Genomic DNA, 22,279 nt, shown 5'->3' with positions numbered 1-22,279 from the left:
ACCTTGGGGATATTTTTTTATGTTCCAAACAGGGGCGGACTGACAACTAATGGGGCCCCCGGGCAATAGGAGATTATGGGGCCCCTGTGTCCCCGCCCACCATCAAGCCACACCCACATATCACACCGCCCACATCACCTATATCGATATGTAAATCCCAGAGAACCATTTTATCTTATGTTATCTGTAGTGTTACATAGGACTGCAAAAATACCCAGGAGCCGAATTAAATTTTTAGTTGCCAAATTTAAAATACATAAATTAGGCTACTTTTACACTAGCGTTTTTGTTGGATCCGGCAGGGTTCAGCAAAAACACTTCCGTTACTAATAATAAAACCATCTGCATTGATTATGAACAGATCCGGTTGTATTATCTGTAACATAGCCAAGACGGATCCGTCATGAACTCCATTGAATGTCAATAGGGGACGGAACCGTTTTCTATTGTGTCAAATCCGTCTTGCTCCACATTCCAGGATGGAAAGCAAAATACAACATGTTGCGGTTTGCTCTCCGGTCTGGGAACACAACCAAACAGAACGGAATGCATTTTGGAGGATTCTGTTCTGTTCAGTTCAGTTTTGTCCCCATTGACAATGAATGGGGAAAAACTGAAGCGTTTTTTTCCAGTATTGAGACCCTATAACAGAACTCAATACCGGAAAACTTTAACGCTAGTGTGATAGTAGCCTTATAATAAAAAAAAAACACTTGGAGAAGAAGATGAGACGCAGGTCACAGTAGTGAGACAGCTCTACATATAGGAGAATACAGAACCACATACCTCTTACATCCAGTGACATCTCCTGTCATGTAGATCTTCTCTTTCCTCTTCTCCTCCGTTTGACCCAGACCGCCATGACAAATTCTTTCAGCTGCATCTCTTCTCTACAGAGTTTGTTACACAGACATGTTAAATTTCACATAATTGGGGTCATTTATCAAACTGGTGTATAGTACAATTGGCTTAGTTGCCCATAGCAACCAATCAGATTCCGCCTTTCATTCTCAAAAGGAGCTGTCTAAAATTAAAAGTGGAATCTGGTTGCAACTAAGCCAGTTCTACTTTACACTAGTTTGATAAATGACCCCCAAATGTCCCCAGCAATTATAATGTCCCCTAGAGTACCCCCAGTAATAATAACATCCTATATTGTGCTCCAGGTAATAAAACCTGTATAGTGTCCCTGAAAAATAATGTCCCCTAATACGTCCTTGTAATAGAAATGCCTCTATAGTTCCTACCCAATAGCAATATCCCCCACACTGCCCCCACAGTAGTAATTGTCCCCCACACTGCCCCCACAGTAGTAATTGTCCCCCACACTGCCCCCACAGTAGTAATTGTCCACCACACTACCCCCACAGTAGTAATAGTCCCCCACACTGCCCCCACAGTATTAATTGTCCCCCACACTACCCCCACAGTATTAATTGTCCCCCACCCTACCCCACAGTAGTAATTGTCCCCACACTGCCCCCACAGTAGTAATTGTCCCCCACACTACCCCCACAGTACCAATTGTCCCCCACACTGCCCCCACAGTAGTAATTGTCCCCCACACTACCCCCACAGTAGCAATTGTTCCCCACACTGCCCCCACAGTAGCAATTGTTCGCCACGCTGCCCCCACAGTACCAATTGTCCCCCACACTGCCCCCACAGTACCAATTGTCCCCCACAGTATCAATTATCCCCACACTGCCCCCCACAATATTGATTTCCCCCACACTGCCCATACAATATTGACTTCCCCCCCCTGACTGCCCCCACAGTAGTAATTTTTCCCCCACACTGCCCCCACAGAACCAATTGTCTCCCACACTTAATCACAACATTTAACTTTTAGCAATGATCTTCTGGGTCACTGCAGTTATTGTTACCTAGAGGAAAATACTCAGAATATCACCGAACAATTTGTTTGCTAAGGCTAAGTTCATATCTGAGTCGGATGTCTCTGTTTGGGGCCTCCATTGCAGTTTCTGTCAAAATCCGTGAACAAAAAAGTCCTGCATATATACGTTTATTATGCTAAAACAGTGGACTCCCAAACAGAAACAAAATTATAGTCAATGAAGTCTGTTCAATGCCATCTGGTTCACTTATGTGCCGAATATGGCACTTCTGTTATTTCTGCCCCTATAACAGGGCAGAACAGTAAAAACTGATAGATGAAATTCAAACTGTTCTTTACTGAAGATAACTTTCATCCAATTAATGTATAGCTTTGGTCTTAGGTCCCAGCAAGCTTTGGCAATGGTTGGCAGGATTGAATCTTCTGCTCTATAACTCAAAAGCTTACAGGAAAAGACGTCTGCTTAGTAGCTCTAAAACTGTGGCTGAAATTTAGCTTCTGCACTTCTCTCAATCTTCTGCTGTATGGGGACTGACTAGCTGAGGAGGAATATGGCTTCTCCTAGGTCTCTGGACTTTACTCACAGATATATTCTCAGGGAATGCTTTTGTCCTGGAACTCTGGAGGCCGTCTGCTGTCTTGTCATCCAGCTGAGGCTGCAGGGCTCAGCAGAGACCAGATCCTGGTTTTCTTCCCTATATCGGGAAGCTCCTAACACACACACACCCTACCCCTAGTAGGGGGAGGGGGGCTACACGCCTTTCTAACTTCCTTCTCCACCCAAGTGCAGGATGTGGGAACAGTCCACACCTCCACAGAGGGGGAGCTAAGCTGGAATGATCTATTCTAGCCTAGATATACTAAACTGTAGCTAGATTCTTACCAATCCATTGCTGCCACCTGCTGGTGAACATGGAAAATTACAAGGAAATTCACATTTAACATAGTTTTAAATGCACAGTTGTGAAGACACGAGCAAAATCATATCAGATGACAAGGTAAAGGCTCTTAGGAGACAGTAGCAGGGAAGAGGCGTGTCGTAACACAACTCTGGGGTGTTACATTCCCCCTTACTTTGAGTTAAGCCGCCCTCGGCTTATGCTTAGGAGGGGAGGAACCAGCTCTGGGGTACCCAAATAAATACAAAGTGCTGCATGAAGTACATATAAAGACATACAAAGACAAACATGAAACGGGTACTCTGAGGTTCCTGCCCGCATGAGTAGGGTGTCTTAATTAACAGTTTCCCTCTCGGTATAACCAGTGAACCAAAGGTCTGCACAAAGCACTCACTACTGACTGACTTTGAAGTATTGTCCACCAATAACAAAGAAAATGGTGGGATTTACTCTGTAATCCCACCATTATGTAATGAAATGCTTGCAAATGGAAGGGTGGCTTTATCCTGTATTCCCTTCCCTGCACCAAAGTCAAAATATAAGGCTTACAGCACGATCACTATGGTGACTATGAGTAGCTAAAAGTGGCTCTAAGGTTTGAGGCGCCATACCTTAGGCAAAGGCACAGAAGGGGAGGTATTAGCTTCTCCATGCACTTCTGGCAGTCACAGGAGGAGGGTATGATAATCCCATGAAACTCCTGGAAGACACCTCAGGATAGGAGCAATCCTGAACAAATAACAAACGGGAAGGAGGGGTCAAAAACTCTTCTAACCATTCCCGAAGTAGCGGGGTTACCCGTGTAGTTACTAGACCTGCCAGGACTCACCACTTGGTCCTACCCTGGGTACCTATGGGTATATTACGCCGGTTGTAGGCCATTAGTATTAAGCGTCCATATAGGCAGTTCGTTTAAAGGGGGGAGAGAACAAGCGCTGTAAAGCAAGGCACACAAAAGTAAGGTGCTACATATCTGGCTAAGTGCAAAGGTTAGTGCAATTTCACAATAAGTGCATGAAGGTCACATTGTGGCACCTAGAAGAGAATACACACAATGGGAATATAATACTTGAACGTTGCTTAACCTGTAAATTTTGTGCAAAAACAGTGCAATAATATAGCAATAGAGATCACAAAGAGCTCAAGTACACGTTTGAGTCCTTTATTTGGGTGCAAGCTTGTAAAGTTGCATAACCTATAGATATGTTGAGCAAAAACAGTGCAAAAACTTTATGCATTTACTAGTGCAATAATACGCTCAAATATGACTTGAGTCCTTTTTTTCTTTGAAGTGCTTGATGTGGAGTCCTCTGGAAACACATAAAAGTCAATTGTAATCCAATGGAAAACAATGGGGTTAATTGTAATCCAATAGAAGGTATAAAATGTTATATAAAAGCACATAAAACAGCAGCATAATGAGAACCCTAGTTCCATGAGGCTCTCAAGTAACCTGAGAAAGGGGATAAAACAATGCAAAACTTGGATGTATAAACAGTAGTTGAAGATGGGGGGAGTCCTTACAAGAGTGGCCATCCAGCTGAGGCTGTAGCTTGTGGGAACTGGAAACAACAAAACTGGCCAACAGTCTCTCAGTCTTCAAGACCAATCCACACTGTGGCTCCCAATAATCCTTTATTTTAGCATAAGAAAGGCATTTAGAGAAGGAGTTCCAGGTCCTCCTCGCTGCTGGAGCTACTGAATCTCATCAGGGGGCACTCTTGCCTTTGATAACTCAGCTTTGCCGCTGTAGTGGTGCGCCACTGCCCTCTAGTGGTGTCTTTTGGTAATGGCTGAGCAGCCAGCCTGGTGAATGCAGCTGTAACATGCTGCAAGCCAGGATCCATAACCAGTGCTGAGGCGGATAAAACCTCCGGCTGAAGGGGTTCTGGCAGGCAAACTGGGGGTGCGTGTGGTAGCTTCCAGTGCAAAATGTAGGGTTGCACCCTGGGGTTGAAGGTCAAAACTGAATTGTTAATCTGGCCCACCCGTAGAGTGGGGGGTATGGCCAGGTCAGGGATGAGGGGCTCTGGTTCTGGCTGGGCTTGTTCCCTGAACCGCATTCTGCCATCTGAGGTCTCCTGAAGACAACGGACTCTCCCTGTAGAGCCTGGGTCCTCCTGCCAGAACTCTGGGGTTAAGGCAGGGATAACGGTTTGGCGAGTAGAGTCACTCCTGCGGCAAAGGGGCCTTAAAGGGACTGCATTGGAGTGTACTCCACTTGATCGCCCACATACAGGCTATGGCGGGCCTGCTGCAGGTAGGTGCGCTTAACGGAGCGGCAGCCCACAAATATCTCTGCTCCAGAATAGTTACCCTGTAGGAAGCCCACTCCTCGTTGTATGGAGAACCAGAGAACGGTCCCTGTCCGTCTGGTGAGCTTAGGGTCGCCAGGCTGGGGATCATCTAAGACTTGTTTAACCCATTCCTCTTTGGCAGTCTTATATTCCCATGGGGTCTGGGCGTGAGCGGTTATCTCTAGCGGCACCTCGGGATTAAGCTGTCCTGGCCTGGGGCTGTCTCTCCTGGGCGGCGGAGTAGAAGCTCCAGCCGCCTCCGCCGCGCCAGCCGACGTGCGGAGCTGGGCCTAGTGGCAGTGTCAGTGATGACCAGGCACGATGCAGGGGCAGCTACCTGCTGGACCGGGGCCTCAGGGAGCGGGGCTGCTTCTACCTGATGTTGCGGCCGGGTGGCCAGTTCCGATGCCTTCTGCTGGTGTGCCGGGACCTCTGTGGTAGGTGTCGTAATCGCGGCTGTCTCTGAAGCTGAAGTCCGCTCTGCAGGAGTCGTGGCTTGCTTCTGGGCTGGGACATCGGTTGCTGGTACAGACGGTAAGGTGGTTGATGCAGTCATCTCTTCCAGTGTCTTGACAGGGGTGGCAGCTGCTTCTGCGGGAGCGGTCTAGATGTTGGTGGCCATCTTGGGTGCAGATTCAGCCACCGTGGAGGGATCCACTTCCTCCTGGATTGTAGCCAGCGTCGATGGACCATTTTTCTGGACCAGCTGGGACACGCGGATCTCGGGTGGGTACTGTGCGTAGACTGGCTCCCCGTTCGCAAGCATCTCTCCCCACTTGGGTTGGGGGAGCGCCATCTTCTCTGCTTCCTCTGCCACGATCAGTGCAGGAAATGAGGGTGGAGCCCAGACGGAGGAGTCTTCACTCCCTTGGCTCACATTGCAGAGTTCTTGGTGGGCAGTCTTTAGTTTTCCCGCTTCTAGGGGGGCGTAGACATCATTTTTGTCACTCCGGAGAGGGCGTTATTGAGTTTTCCCGCTTCCAAAGGACATGAAGAAGCGACGCCATTACAGGAATATGACGGATTAACCCTTGGAGTGCTGGTACGCACAGTTTTTTCTTAAATAATCTTTATTATATATTTTCTTGCATCATACAAAACATTGTAAAAACTTTAAAATTACAATTCCATGTATAACACCCCCCCCCCCATTTTTCTTTATTTACCGCCTGAAAATAAACAAAAAAAACAACGCTACACACGGTTTAATGCTGTCTTGCACCGCAGTAAGAAGCAATGAAGTCAATTTTCAGGATTTTGGCACAGTCTGTAGGCCTGGTAGTAGTGTTAGGCACACAAACGGATCCTGTTAGGCACACAATTCGATCCTGTTGGCACACACTTCGATCCGGTTCCTGACGCCAAATGAATGCAGCGACCAGGAACGGGTTACGCTGACGCCACTTATGCAGTGGGTCAGGATATGGGTAGATAATAGTTTGGAGTTTGTTCGTGACGCCAATTGCAGCGTGCGCAAGGTACTATCACAGGGCCCTCCCAAGGTGTTATAACACACATCCCAGGTTAGGAATGCCAGAGTGGTGTGATTGCCTATAATGTCTCTGTATGGTGATGATAATGGTGTCAACTGTGTCTCCTACCTGGGTACGGCTGGACTCCTGGCTCACTTGCAATAAATTGAGTGTAGTGATAGTAGGAGTAATAGAGGGATTTTGCAGCAGTAATTGATGTCCAGACCTTTAGGTGAAATTCAAACTGTTCTTTGATGAAGATAACTTTCATCCAATCGATGTACAGCTTTGGTCTTAGGTCCCAGCAGGCTTTGGTAATGGTTGGCAGGAATGAATCTTCTGCTCTATAAATCTGAAACTTGCAGGAAAAGACGTCTGCTTAGTAGCTCTAAAACTGCAGCAGGAATTTAGCTTCTGCATTTCTCTCTATCTGCTGCTGTATGGGGACTGACTAGCTGAAGAGGAATATGGCTTCTCCTAGGTCTCTGGACTTTACTCACAGATAAATTCTCAGGGAATGCTTTTGTCCTGGAACTCTGGAGGTCGTCTGCTGTCTTGTCATCCAGCTGAGACTGCAGGGCTCAGGCTGGGGTGGTGATCAATGTCTCAGCCGAGACCAGATCCTGGTTTTCTTCCCTATATCGGGAAGCTCCTAACACACACACCCTACCCCTAGCAGGGGGTGGGCTACACTACTTTCTAACTTCCTTCTCCACCGAAAATCCAGGATGTGGGAACAGTCCACACCTCCACAGAGGGGGACCTAAGCTGGAATGATCTATTCCAGCCTAGATATACTAAACTGTAGGTAGCTCCTTACCAATCCATTGCTGCCACCTGCTGGTGAACATGGAAAATTACAAGGAAATTCACATTTAACATAGTTTTAAATGCACAGTTGTGAAGACATGAGCAAAATCATATCAGATGACAAGGTAAAGGCTCTTAGGAGACAGTAGCAGGGAAGAGGCGTGTCGTAACACAACTCTGGGGTGTTACACACACAGCTGCCAGAGAACAACTTGACTGAGAGACTAGCCCTGTGGAAAAGAGAACAGATGGTCTAGACCCATGAGGGCTCTGCTGAATTCAGACAGTAATGTAACACACATTTATGGCACTAAGACTGTACTGCTTGTGGAAAGGGGTTAATAGCCTCCAGGACCCACCACACTTTGAGACGGACTAGCTATCAAGATCTAAGATCTGACCCTGCAACTGAGAATTGCAGAATGAGTTAATGAGAACAGAATTGCACGCCTGTGGTTATTTGCAAAGATTTCAAAATGAACTTAGAGCGAGACTCAGGGAGGATTACTACTATCATTGTTACCGCCTATACACAACTATTGGGAGAAGCCTACTCTGTAACATACTGCAGAACTCTGCCTATTGTTGCTCTATGAACTACTACTCCCATTATCTATTCAGCAAAGAGAGACTATTTATTGCAACCAAACGGGGCTGGTCTTTGACCTCATCAGCTTTTTGCCGGCCCTGCACCTGCCCTCCTGCTTTGCACCCCATCACCACACATATTTTAGCGACGTTTCGGCTCTTACACAGGAGCCTTCCTCAAGGCTTGAGGAAGGCTCCTGTGTAAGAGCCGAAACGTCGCTACAGCCTTATGGGTAAATAAAGTTTTTCATTTTTATTTATTGGAGTGCTGCCCTTCTTTTCACATATATATATATATATATATATATATATATATACTGGATCCAGAAAAAAGAGCGGCACTCCAGTAGATAAAAGCAAGTGAACCCTTTATTCACCCAGGTGGTGCAACGTTTCGGCTCCAAGCATGAGCCTTCTTCAAGCCGAAGGCTCCAAGAAGAAGGCTCATGCTTGGAGCCGAAACGTTGCACCACCTGGGTGAATAAAGGGTTCACTTGCATTTATCTACTGGAGTGCCGCTCTTTTTTCTGGATCCATTTATTGGGGCTACAAGTCTATTCCCCCAGAGACGTGCACCCGTACCTCTCCTTTCTAGCCAGTGCCGCCATTTTTCTTCATATATATATATATATACTGTATATACAGTATATATTGAAATCTATTTGCTTTAATTGTGCTTAATCCTTTGTTTTATACAATAGATATGCATTTACCAGAGGGGAAATCCAAGGACTGTTGCCTGCAGATTATTTGCCATGAAGGAAAAGTCATAAACCTTATCACAGAAAGTGTGGATGACTGCTTGTATGTATCCCCTTTTTTCATGAATCATATGTAAGATATTTTAGTGTGCAGGTTTTTGATGCAGATTATGAAGCCAAAACCCAGAATGAATTAGAGAGAGAAGTAATATTTGTTTTTAATACTTTCTCTTACTCATGGTCTTGGCTTCAAAAACTGCATCCACAAATCTGCCCATGTGGCCATACCCTAAAAGATCGACTTTAATTAGGCCACACCATGAGTTCCCATATAAACCAATGACACCTGAAACTATGGAAATGTTCTTATCCCATTAAAGGGGTTGTCTGCTCCTCCCTTCCCCCAAAGCAATAATTTGTTATAAATTGCCATCTCATTCCCCACGGCTTCCAGCATCACCAGTCCACTCCTCACCACTTTAACCATGATACCATGTTCTTGGCTGCAGCGATGTGCCTGTATACACCGGACACCACTGCAGCCAGTCACCAGCCTCAGTGGTGTACGGCATATATTCCAAAAGAAAAATAGATTCCAGCTCCTCATAAAAGGTAATATTTATTAGCTTCAGATTAAAAACCAGACATCATCAAGGTAGAAAAAAATATATGCAATTCACAGTGATGCATTTCGGGCTCCTAATTGCTGCCCTTAATCATGACATGTCATGATGAAGAACAGAAATGAAGGAGCCCGAAACGCGTCACTGTGAATTGCATATATTTTTTTCTACCTTGATGATGTCTGTTTTTTAATCTGAAGCTAATAAATATTACCTTTTAAGAGGAGCTGGAATCTATTTTTCTTTTGGAGTTTCTACGTGGCCGTATGCAGGTCAAGCTATTCCGTGTCTCCTCGTGTTTGCACAGGTGAGCGCTGCAGTTTTTTCAATTCACGGAATATATTGTATACAGGAACATCATTACTGCAGGCAAACAAAACAGGGAGGATTAGAGCGGCAGCGCTGGAAGCATCGGCGCTGAAATTTTACATACTTTCTGTTAATATTTTATTGCTGGCTTCAAGGGGCCTTTTTAATTAGTCGGACAACCCCTTAAACTCGAGCAATGGAAAAAGTTTATTTATTTAGTGTTTTTGTGTTTTTTCAGAGCTTGGGAAACTGCTCTCCAGGATGCCAAAACTAAAACAGTATGTATTGTTTTCAATTACAATATATATGATTTGATAAGCTGCAATCATTTTTACAAACAGCAGATGTATTTGTCACAGATTTCAAGGCTGTTCCTATGTGGTTCCTCCTTGATTTTTTTATACTTGTGCAATCATTGCGACAGTGGATCTATAGAGGGTAGAGGGGTCAGGTGGCACAAGATCAAGATGCTTCCTAAAGGGGTTATCCGGTTGTAGATAATGATGACTTATCCTCAGGTTAGATCATCATTATCAGATCGCTGGATGTTCGAGTCCCGGCACCCCCACCAATCAATTGGTATTGCAGCTCATCCCCATTCACTTCAATGGGGGCTGAGCAGCAACTAGGCCATGTGACCAATGTACAGTGACGTCACATGGCCTAGGAAGAAGCTGTGGCACTCACTGAGCGCCCGGCCTCTTCTAACAGCTGATCGACGGGGGTCCCAGGTGTCAGACCTCTGCTGATCTGATATTGATGACCTATCCTGAGGATAGGTTATCAATATATATATAGTATTACCGGATTACCCCTCTAAGTGTTGTTAAAGGGATGTACAGTATTATTTTTTAAAGGCTATGGACACCTTTGGGGCATTTTTATGATAGCATTTTACTCATTTTGGGCTAAAATCATTTTTTTTTCAATCTGTGTTTATAAAAAAAATTGTGACACATGGTGTTAAAAATCTGTCTATTTGCAGGCTATCACTCCTGAGTTCCGTCAGCTGAGGGATCTTGTGAAGCCTTATCTCTGATCTCCTGACCTCATAAACACTAATTTAAGCCATATTCTTATCAGTTTGATACAAGTTTAGCTATAATAAGTGTTTAATAATGATTTTTAGCTCAAAATGAGTAAAATGAAATCATAAAAACATTGCCAGAAAGTGTCCAGAGCCTTTAAATCCCTCCATCCAGTGGAGGGAGATATACTTACCTGCTCCCTACCACATGGTTCCAGCTCTGAGGGCCTAAACTGCTCTTCATTGTTCCTCCGGTCCTCAAATGTAAACTTCCTGCATGGGCGGGGTCATGTGCGCTGCTGCAGCCAATGGCTGGCCTCATCAGTAACATGTCCCTAAACTAGCATACAACCATGACGTACATTTCTGTGATATATTGGGCACAGATCAAAGGGTTTGCCTAAAATTTTAAATAGTCACCCAAAAGCTGCAAATGTGATGAGATATAACCTTAAAGAGGACCTTTCATTAGTTTTGACATAGGCTAATTATGTTATTACCTTGTAGGGCGGCCCCTACTGAGGCCATGGGTGTATATTTATTCTTTCAAGGAATCTCGCTCCTTCTCCCTGGCTGTGAGCGGTCTGTTCTGGATGGATCGCGCTCACAGCCAGGGAGAAGGAGATGCCCACAGCAGAAGACTGCATCTCCGCCCCGTTGCGAAGTTACGGCTCATTACAATACAACGCGCCAAAATAACGGGGGACCACAGCGGACAAACAGTTGGGGGGTTTGAAAAAAATAAAAACACCCAAGGTAATACCATAATTAGCCTATGTCAAAACTGATGAAAGGTCCTCTTTCAGCTGTTAAAGAGTTCTCCATTGGTCTTTGCTTACTTGCCATGCATCAGCCAATTACTGGACTTGTGCCATACATTCAAGCATCACCACTGGAGCCAGTGACTTCCTATAGTGGTCACATATAGGTACAGCAAAATAGACAAAGACAAAAGAGACCACTGGTGATTTAACAGGTGAGTTATGTTTATTTTATTATTATTACTGTTATTATTTTTAATTTTGACACACGTGCTGCTTTTAGGCTACCCCTTTAATATTAATATGATATCATTAGCTACAGTCATCTAATGTGCTGTTTTTTTCCATTACATGAGACTTGGGATGTCACATCCTTAATCTACAGTATTCCAGCCTTTTTTTTACCATTCAATCATTTTTAAGAACTTATTGGCACTTAAGTCATAGTGCTGATGTGTCACAAATCGTAGCACTTCATCCATACACCAGACTTATACTACTGTATATAGTAATTAAAATGACCTTTTCTTCCTCTATTACTAGCACATTCTGCCTCAACCTCTACTGTACGATGAAGGTGTGCTTGGTCCTGCCCCTCCATACAGTCAGTTTGATGCACCCCCGGTAAGTCACTAAGAGTTCTTTTCTGACAGGTTTGGTATGACATAGGGCCTCAGTATGACAGCATTAGTACATAGTAATCTCACCAGTAAAATCAAGTATTTCTATCCACCATTGCCTTTTGATATAAGGCGTGACTGCTTTATGAAGATACAATGGTCATGTCTTAAGAAAGGTGTTCAGTGTAGCTCACCTCAGCAGACAACTGAAGGAAACCTTGTCAGCTGGTTATTGTCTTTATGGCCCTAGCCATCAGCTGCTCATTGACACAAAACACGTTTCATAAAAAGCAAAAAGTCAATAAATATTAATTATACCACTGCTCACAACTGCCAACTCCAGAAGGAGTTGTGGGGATAAGTAGGTACATACCCCCAAAACTAAGCCCCAGGCCACCAAGGGGGGCATTTATCATCCCCTGTACACCAGAAAACTTGCGTCAAAAAGTCACAACCTTTGGCCCAGAATTTCGTGACTTTTAGGGAATTTAGAGCCCTGCTTGCAACTTTTCTAAAAAGTGGGTAAAGCAGGGTAGGGAATGGGTGCTGCGTGTGTGTGAGGGGGTTGGCTATAGACATCCTAATCCTCCCAACATATTTATTATACTCTACACAAGGAAGTTTCGCCGCACTGATTTCAGTTTTGGAATACGGATCTGCTGAGATGCCCTATAATAATTAAGAGGCGTGTACCTCTTAATGTGGTGCGTATGATGCCAATGGGGTATTGATTAATAAATCCACCAAAACTTTAAACACATGGGGGGAATTTATCAAGTTTGTACAACAGAAAACTGGTGTACAAGTCAGACATTTTGGCTCAAGTGCTGTTTTGCACCAAAATTTTAGACTTTTTGCCATTTTGCACCTCCCTCGCCACTTTTGAAAGGCGGGTTAAAAATGGTCATGGTTTAGTATGGTAATGAGTTTCTAGACAGATTTATCATTGTGACTTTTTGAAAAAAATCACAATAAAAATTGCAAAAGAAAACCAGCTGGAGGGGTGGCATAGAAAAGGTGTCATTTTTAGACAAATTTATGACACCTCATGCGATTTTTGATGAGTGAAATCAAAACTGAATTAAAAAAGTTGTATCTTGATATATTCCCCCATGGTTTAAAGGGAAGAGGTCATCAGATTCAGACTGCCATAACCACAGGGCCCATGAAATACTTCAGGATTTCAGCGAAAATTTTGTAGTTTTAAAAAAGAGCTGGGGATTGGGAGAAGGGTCTTTTGGGTGCTCCCCTCAGGCTAAGCTTGATTGACTCGCTATATGCAACCATGAGTCTGCTGACAGTTTCCAGGGGCAAGATTTTATATTTATAATATTGTTGTCCTTATATAGCCCTGTAAATCACTCACTCAGCAGGGAACCCAGCTCAAAAAGAGTGACCTCAATAGAAAACAGGGGAGAGAGGACAAGTACTACAGTAGAGCCAGTAGGCATGCTAATACAGGCAATATAAGGTTGTCTATTTTGCCCTGTATTATATTGCTGCCTATGGCTACCTGACACCTACAGTCACTTTAGAAGTAATTCATTATCCAGACAGGACACATCCAACTTGTATGACCCATCTTTCTACTATCAGTAGATCTTGGGGAGGATTTGCCTGCCTAGCAATATTAGATTATTGGCAGATTTCCTCAAAATTGGGAAGATCCACCAATATAATTCTCATTCTAATGTAGAAATATTGCTGTCAAATTTATAAAACTCGAACTTTTCATTGTGTCTGCGTAGTAATGTTCTAACCTTACTATTGTATTATTACCAGCCGTACGGATATGACCAGTATCCCGGGGGCTATCCAGTTCAGGGATCTCAAGTCATCTATACAAGGGATGGACAGGCATATGCTTCCTACCCCTATCCTCCACAAGGTAAGTTGAAAACACCTTTAGAAACATTTTTTCACTTTAGCTTTTAGGCCAGAGGTTTCTGGTGACTTTTGCTTATGTGACTTCACTTCACTTCAAGTCACACAATGTCAGGCTACCTGTGATATTCACAGGTATATATAAAGACACAGAGATTGTGGTAATTACAGGGTTTTTCTGCACACATGATATAGTAAGCTTTACATGTAATTGACAATATCACATTTGGCATGTTAAAATCATGCAAGGTACCAACATCAATAATTTACCATACAACATAAGACTGCAAGAAAAAATTCACTGTAGCACATTATTTTATACTCGGAATAAAGTTTGAGTGCGTTGAGTATCTTGTACTGATTCTGAGTAACAGCGTGTATTAGAACCTGGTTCAGTCCAGAGCTACATACACAATTCTATAGGCTTTGGGCTCACATCACCCAGCATTCCCTCATTGTTCAGTGTCTGGTTGTGAGTTTACTCTTCAGACATTCTGAGGAGCTATTATGGTGAACCTAAACTTTAAAGGGAGCCCGTCTGCAGATTCCTGACTACTAAACGACTTCCAGTGCTTGGTAGGGCTCTTGTCAATATGTTCACATATACCTCTATATGGCCTCTTCATCACCAGGAAAAAGAACCTTTAATCTGTGTGTAAATTAGGTGGCAAGTGCCCCAAGGGTGGTCCCAATCCTGCAAGTGCTATGGGTCTTGCTAAGCCTGCTTACAATTCCCCCCTTGCCTTGATTCAGGAGCTAGAGAAGAAATAATGGCACAAAAGGTGCTCCATAGAGCAGGAGCACTTTCTGGAACAATGACAGGGTGATAGATCACTATCTATCATCTGACGAGCTCATGCCAGCCCAACAGGAAAAGTTTCTACTTGAAGGGATTTCTTTCACTCTACAAAAAAAAAACCTTTGAATTCCAACGAACTCTATGCCAGCAAACGAGAGGCTGCTCCATGGGCATACGCTTTGCACCGACATATGCGCCGGCCCCCAAGGGATGAGTGAAAAGGCGGGTTGGCTGTTCCTTGCTCCAGTGTTCTCCCAGGTTGGGCAGTGCAGTGCATGGAAGGGCACAACCCTTCTTTCTCTCAGGGCACTAGATTTTGGAGTCTCCTGCCTGGTGGTGGCTGGGGTGCCCTTAATGTTAGGTGAGCAACAGGGTGAAAGGTAGAACAGAGGAGTCGGATCGGATATGGAGTCCAATGACCAGGCTGGGATGATTATAGTAAATAAAAGTAAAATAAAGTCTCTCTTTTTTACTAAATAAATGATGGAACTGTGCAAATACCAGCAGTAGGCTGTGTATAGAGAATCGCTATGATGGTAGAGCTCCTTGAGTCTCTTTCTGCAGACACATGCAATCCTCTTAAATGACAAAAGGTGTGCAAATTCTATCAATATTATTCTGCAATGCCCAGTTATGGGGTGCAGTTATAGATCAGATGGCCAGTCTGGCTCAGTAGTGTGGCATACGCCGGAAGCAATATAACCCAAACCATGTGCAGTAAATTCTAAAGTCATATGCTTATGTTACCTTGACTGTATCTGTCCAAGAGCTGTCCCTTTATGGTATTAAACTTTCTGTAATACTTCAGTGCTTCCTTTCCTCAGAGGTTGGTTCTTAGCAAAGTTGCTTTTCTGGCAGATTTCACTTACCGGGAAGGAGTCTTCCTGGAGTAGAGTTACTTTTCTCCTGCTTCAGCTTGTCTGGCTTACACACACCAGCATCAGCATACATGTCCTCATTCTAGCCTGACCTGGCAGGAACTCCCTAAGGGAGTTATGCCTGCCCACTATCCAGCAACAAACACTAAGAACTACCAGTTATCTATTTTCTACCCATATACATAGCCTTTTGGAAGTGCATATTTAGCAGTGGAGCCACCCATTCAGTGAAGTTGTGCAGTAAACCAGTGTGCTTCTTCACCGGAGGAACTCAAGTGCAAAATAATACAGGCAAGGCACTGAGCTGGCTTCTCCAGTCTCTTCCTGGGCAGAATGTTTGGTGCTGAGGAAAGGCCTGAGCTAGTTGTCCCTCTAGCTTTCAGATAGCCAGTACCCTGGCCAAATGCTGGTGACCCACGGTCTGTGGCTCAGTAGTCCAGCTGGCTCCTTGGTCACAATGCTGTTGACCCAGGGTCTGTAGCTCAGCATCCCCTTCTCGGCGTCTTTTGCTCACTCATGCAGTCTGGCAGAGTCTCTTCTTCTAAGCACTGATCCCTAACTGCAGACAACTAGGGGCTCTGACTGCTCTCCCTATATACAATTTCTAGCAGAACTAGAACCTTCTAGTGGAGGGGTGGAGTGAAGAAACACAACCCAAATAGATACAATGTTAAAATTTTTGTCTGTCATAGACTTGCATTAGAACTTCAATAATAGTTCATGGGAACGACAAAAACAAGTGTTTAGACATAATAACATAGCTAAACCTGACATCCAAAATGGTCAGTCTGTCTGGTTTTGGTGGTAAACAAGTCTGGCTTTTTCCCTCTAAAACATACTCTTCTTTATTTGTGGAAATGATTAGGTTCTGATTATTAGCTAGAAAGTCCCAAAAGTGCCATGCAAATGAACAGGATATATATCACAACAAATATATGAAATGTAGTTATACAGTATTAAACAATATAAGTCAGTGCAAGTTAACCCTTTAAAGTGCAGTAGGGTAAGGAGTTAATGATTTGGCAAAGGGGAAATAGGGGCAAATTTCAACAAACGTTCAGACTTCAAAGTGCCCCTGCTCCAGGGCACTACAATAGTGCACACTATCCCCCCTGGTTAAAAAATATATCCTACAGCTTGTTACGGAACAGGAGAAGGTGAGATTTCTATATAGTGTGGTGGGAAAATATTCAATAAAACTTATAATTTATACATTTAAATATTTGCTCTTTTTGAGCCTAAGGAGGCTCAATCGATCGATGTATCAGTGATTGATAGCATTCTCTGGCGTAAGTGCGTATACATAAATAGCTGTCAGTCACTCATAAGATGGTCCCCATGTACTAACGAGCTGAGAAAGAGCAGAGACTTAAAGGGATTTTCTCACTTCAGCAAATGTCATTTATCAGGTAGAATGCAATCCACTTACTAATGTATTGTGATTGTCCACATTGTCTCATTTGCTGGCTGTATTCATTTTTCCATCACATTATACACTGGTCATTTACAGGAGTCACGACCACCCTGTAATCCAGCAGCGGTGGGTGTGTTAGCACACTATAGGAAAAAGCACCCGCCTCTCTGGTGGCTGGAATTGTGGGAGTGCGCATAGGCTGGCACTTTTTCCTATAGTGTGCAAGCACGGACATCACTGTGGGATGGTCGTAAGTAACCCCTGGATACGAGCAGTGTTTAATGTGATGGAAAAATGATCCAGCCAGCAAAAGGAAGCAATATGCACAATCACAGTATATTAGTAAGTGACTTGTATCCACTTAATCTACATGATAAAGGCCATTTGCTGAAGTGAGACAACCCATGTATAAATTCCAGGTTTTGCTGAATCTTTTTCCGCAAAACTATATATAAATCTGCTCAGCTCTTCCTGCTCTATAAAATGCTGCCTGCAGATAGCATCGCATTTCATGGTGACGGTTCCCTATGTACAACTTTGGAGGCATTGTTTCTTTTATAATTATTGCATTGAACTCATTTTTTAAATTGGTATTTATTACAAATATGGAATCCTTTTTCTGTACAGGGCTGAGATGCTCTAGTAGGAGGATATGAATTTTCTCTCTCCTCCATCAGCCAGCTAATCTGACAGGCTCCTTATCTCTGACCTTATAGTCACCCATTATAGCTCAGTTCTTATCTTACTGATAAGAATGTGGCTTAAATAAGTGTTTATGACCTTTCAATAGTTTAGAGATAAGGGTTATTAGATGACCATGAAAAAAGTATGATCCACGCAGCTTTAAAGTTAACCCTTTTTGACCGAAGGGCTCAAAATTATTAATTAAGACCAATTGAAAAAATGATTTTTAGCCCAAAATGAGTAAAATACAATCATAAAAAATGCATCAGAAGGTGTACATAGCCTTTAAGGATATAAGCATTTATATGTTGTAGATTAGAATTACTAGAAAAATAGAGTGGTGACCAGGGGCATAACTAGACTGTTATGGGCCCCAGTGCAAACCTTGAATCGCCCCCCCCCCCCCCCCCCATTTTTACAAAGAGGCTGCAATTTTTTTTTTACACTAAGCCCAATGCAAGGCTACACTCACCCAGTCCTAATAAAATCTGGTCCTACCTCATCCAGGGTGTCGCTGGCATCGGCGTGATGTCCACTGGATCCAAAACTAGGTCCCTGCGGTGATAGAGAAAAAAAGAATAATCACATAAGGAAGGATGGTGACTGCCACTGTGAAATCCCCAGCAGGGGGCACTGTCCTGGTCCTGTAAGACCGAGCCATGCCAATGTATAGCAGGGTAATCTAGGACATTTCCCCTAAATGCTGCTACACAGTACTAATGCCCACATTGTGGCCACTCACAGTACTAATGCCCACCTTGTGGCCCCTTCACAAAAGTTATGTCCTTCTTGTGGCCCCTCACAGCAGTTATGCCCACCTTTGTTCCTGTCACAGTAGTTATGCCCACTTTTGTGTCCCCTCACAGTAGTTATGCCCAGATATGTGCCCCCCTCACAGTAGTTATATCCAGAAATGTGCCCCCTCACAGTAGTTATACCAGATATGTGTCCCTTCATAGTAGCGATGCCCAGATATGTGCCCCCTCACAGTAGTTATGCCCAGATATGTGCCCCTCACAGTAGTTATACCAGATATGTGTCCCTTCATAGTAGCGATGCCCAGATATGTGCCCCCTCACAGTAGTTGTAGCCAGATATGTGCCCCCTCACTGAAGATATTCCCAGATATGCGCCCCTCACAGTAGTTATACCAGATATGTGTCCCTTCATAGTAGCGATGCCCAGGTATGTGCCCCCTCACAGTAGTTATGCCCAGATATGTGCCCCTCACAGTAGTTATACCAGATATGTGTCCCTTCATAGTAGCGATGCCCAGATATGTGCCCCCTCACAGTAGTTATATCCAGATATGTGCCCCTTCACTGAAGATATTCCCAGATATGTGCCCCCTCACAGTAGTTATGCCCGATATGTGCCCCTCACAGTAGTTATATCCAGATATGTGCCCACTCATAGTAGTTATACCAGATATGTGCCCCCTCACAGTAGTTATGCCAGATTATGTGCCCCCTCACAGTAGTTATGCCAGACTAGGTGCTCCCTCAAAGTAGTTATGGCAGATTACAGATGCCCAAAAAAACAAAAAACACATGCTTACCTTCTTCCTTGATGACGTGCTCCCACACTCATTCCCGGTCTTTCAGCGCTCCTCCCACAGCCAGCAGCGTGATGTGCGGCCAGCAGGGGGAGCGCTGGAGCCCTGCTTCACTCTGGATACAGCCCGGCAGTGACAAGAACTGCTGGGTGTGTGAGTGCGCGCACCCCCCTTTGCCTCTGCGCCAACCTCCCCCCCCCCGCGCGCGTGCACACCTCATATTATACAGTGTCAGTACATGTTTGAAGAGCGCTCAGACGGGGCCCGGCATTGTCACTGTACTTCATGCCGGGCCCGGTCAGAGCCCTCCTGGGGGGCCCCGCTGCGACCCATATATCTACGCCACTGGTGGTGACCAAGGTGTGATTGCCAAAGATGCAAAGATCTTTATTACATCCTCCTCAAAAATCCATTGTCAGTGGTCAGTGGCAGTCTTTACCACCATGCAAACCATGAAAATGCATGGGGCAACAGAGATCAGGGGCCCCCTGCTGTAGGTCCACTTTAAGTGTAGGGCTAACGGTGCATCTGCACCGCCATCTCAGGACACAAGTACAGTTGAATACAATTGTGAAGCTCCACCATTCACCCTGTGACCAGTGGTTTGGCGCTTGTAGGCATGATGAAATGATGTCATTGTGCTTGCTGTACCTAGCTGCCAGACAGGCTAGAGAAGATCTTCACTAAAAGATCTGCTCCATCCATGATGGGAATGTGGGCTAAGTGAGCAGTCATGTTGGAGACGCTAAAGAGGCACCATATTCTGTTCAGGGCAAATAAGACAGCATTATATACGAGGGCATTATTCTGTGCTAGTGGCACATTATGGGGCATTACCCTGTAATGGGAACATAATATTGTGTAAGGAGCACCATGCTATGTGAAGAGCCCCAGAAATGTCAAATCCACCCCCTGTCAGTGTTCTACCCATGATCCTAAATACCATCTAATGTTCCCTCTGGAATCAAGGAAGAAAACCAGTAATAGATATAGTAAGTTAAGAGTTGATACAGTTCTGACAGTGCACAGCATTTCTTTCACTTACTTTGTCTTTCTTACCCCTCCAGGACAAGGAGCTGCTAATCACATCATCATCAGAGAGAGATACTATGACAATGATGGAGACCTGGCTATGGGAATGTTGGCCGGAGCAGCTACCGGCATGGCTCTCGGGTCTCTCTTCTGGGGATTTTAGCTACAATATGCATCTCAAAGCTTTAATTTATGACATTTTAAAACTGTACTGTTTGCACAGAATGACTAATGTACTAGCTCAGGTAATACTATTTCATGTCAGCTTTACATATGTACAATAATTATGCCGATAAAACAGGAATCAGAGGAAGGGACTTTTTCGTATGATAGTTTATTTGTAGCTTGTAATATGAAATTGGCTTTTAGTGCTTTGGATCCAGTAGACTGAGGGGTTACAAGTTTTTCATGGTAAGCGTAAATTCACACGGGATGAACGTGCTGTAGATTTGCGCCAGGAATATCTGCAGGGGAATATAGTAGCAGGCAAGTAGATGTGATTTTTACCAAATTTTATCCGCATGTTGCAGAAATTTTCAGCATGGAAATTGCTTTGTGTTGCAGATTGTTAGATGTGCAGCATGACAGGACCAAGCAAGCACCACTTATTCCCATCTTCATGATACCCAGAAACGTGAATGACTGTCACACACGGACTGTGTCAGACCCTTGGCCTCATCCCGCAATACTACCAGACCCAACATTGTGCGGAACTAACTTTGCCCCTCGCTGTGCCCCAATCTCAAGCCTTGCCTTCCCGAGTGATTGCCCCACCTGTATCCAATCCACACCAGATCCACATGATTTCATGCTCATATGCTGCTGTAGCTTTCCCTGCTGATTTGCTGTGTACATTTCAAATCCAATCCCTAAGGGCTCATGCACACGACCGTATGTATTTTGCGGTCAGCAAAAAACAGATCTGCATAAAATACGGTTGATGTCCGTGTGCATTCCGTATTTTGAGGAACGAAACAGCTGGCCCCTAATAGAACAGTTCTATCCTTGTCCGTAATGCGGACAATAATAGGACATGTTCTATCCCTCTGCGGAACGGACATACGAAAACGGAATGCACACGGAGTAACTTCCATTTTTTTCGCGGACCCATTGAAATGAATGGTTCCACATATGGTCCACACAAAAAACGGAATGGACAGGAAAGAAAATACATTTGTGTGCATGAGCCCTTACACTGTAGAATGCAGCCCCATGATACATGACTGCATTCACATCCATACTGGGAGAACGTGCTACACACATTGGGGTAGATTTATCAAACCTGGCGTAAAGGAAAACTGGCTTAGTTATCCATAGCAGCCAATCAGATCCACCTTTCATTTTTCAGAGCTGCTTAGTTTGGAAAATTAAAGGTGGAATCTAGTTGCTAAACAGCAAATCTCCTCCATTGACTTCTATGCTCACCGCCCGGCCCCCTGATAGCTGCAGATATGGATACAGACATGTAATAAAACACATCCACATCATCTGAAGTCTTTAGGATCGATGAATTCTAGATCTTTGTGCTGTGGATACAAATGTTACCATAAGAAACTTTTAACGTGTATTGTACCTAGTCCAGGAGAAACGTGTTATTAAGGGGAAATGCATTAGTATACATTACTTTACATTAAACGTGTTATTAAGGGGAAATGCATTAGTATACATTACTTATACATTATACTTTACAAGAAGCACAGGTATTCCCTGCTTGGTGCTGCTTCTCTGCAGTAAAAGGATCACCAGTAAGCAGGTGCTGGTACAGCAGCCTGTATTCTGCGAATATAGTGCCCATAGGAGCTGTTGCATTTCCCTCATGTTACATAAATGTGCATACTACTCACAGAATACAGGCAACCATAAACGGCAAATAGGGAATGCTCTTGATGCCTTTCAAACTGTTCATGTTGTGTAACTATTGTCATTAACAAGTCAGGAATTTCTTGTGCTTCATTTATAGACAAGGCTGATAATACAGATTAAACTGAAAGCTGAGGAAAGACAGAGCCATGTCTTAGAATAGAAACACATACTACGCTTTCTCTGCTTTGTTCCATATTGTAATATG

At 44.0% G+C, this 22,279-nt stretch overlaps 1 protein-coding gene across 2 annotated transcripts in view; it reads left to right on the top strand.

Moving 5' to 3' along the window:
- The window catches only part of PLEKHB2 (pleckstrin homology domain containing B2), a 72,716-nt gene extending 51,531 nt beyond the window's left edge, over positions 1-21,185 (top strand). For both annotated transcript variants that reach the window (XM_040431020.1, XM_040431018.1), the window contains exons 4-8: positions 8,626-8,728; positions 9,796-9,835; positions 11,889-11,969; positions 13,748-13,853; positions 20,247-21,185. In XM_040431020.1, the coding sequence (XP_040286954.1) occupies positions 8,626-8,728; positions 9,796-9,835; positions 11,889-11,969; positions 13,748-13,853; positions 20,247-20,374 (458 nt within the window). In that variant the 3' untranslated portion in view covers positions 20,375-21,185. The remainder of the gene's footprint in view (positions 1-8,625; positions 8,729-9,795; positions 9,836-11,888; positions 11,970-13,747; positions 13,854-20,246) is intronic.
- Positions 21,186-22,279: the final 1,094 nt, after the last annotated feature.

Source organism: Bufo bufo, chromosome 4 (genome assembly GCF_905171765.1).
Source record: "Bufo bufo chromosome 4, aBufBuf1.1, whole genome shotgun sequence".
NCBI lineage: Eukaryota > Metazoa > Chordata > Amphibia > Anura > Bufonidae > Bufo > Bufo bufo.
This window is presented reverse-complemented; position numbering and strand designations above follow the sequence as displayed.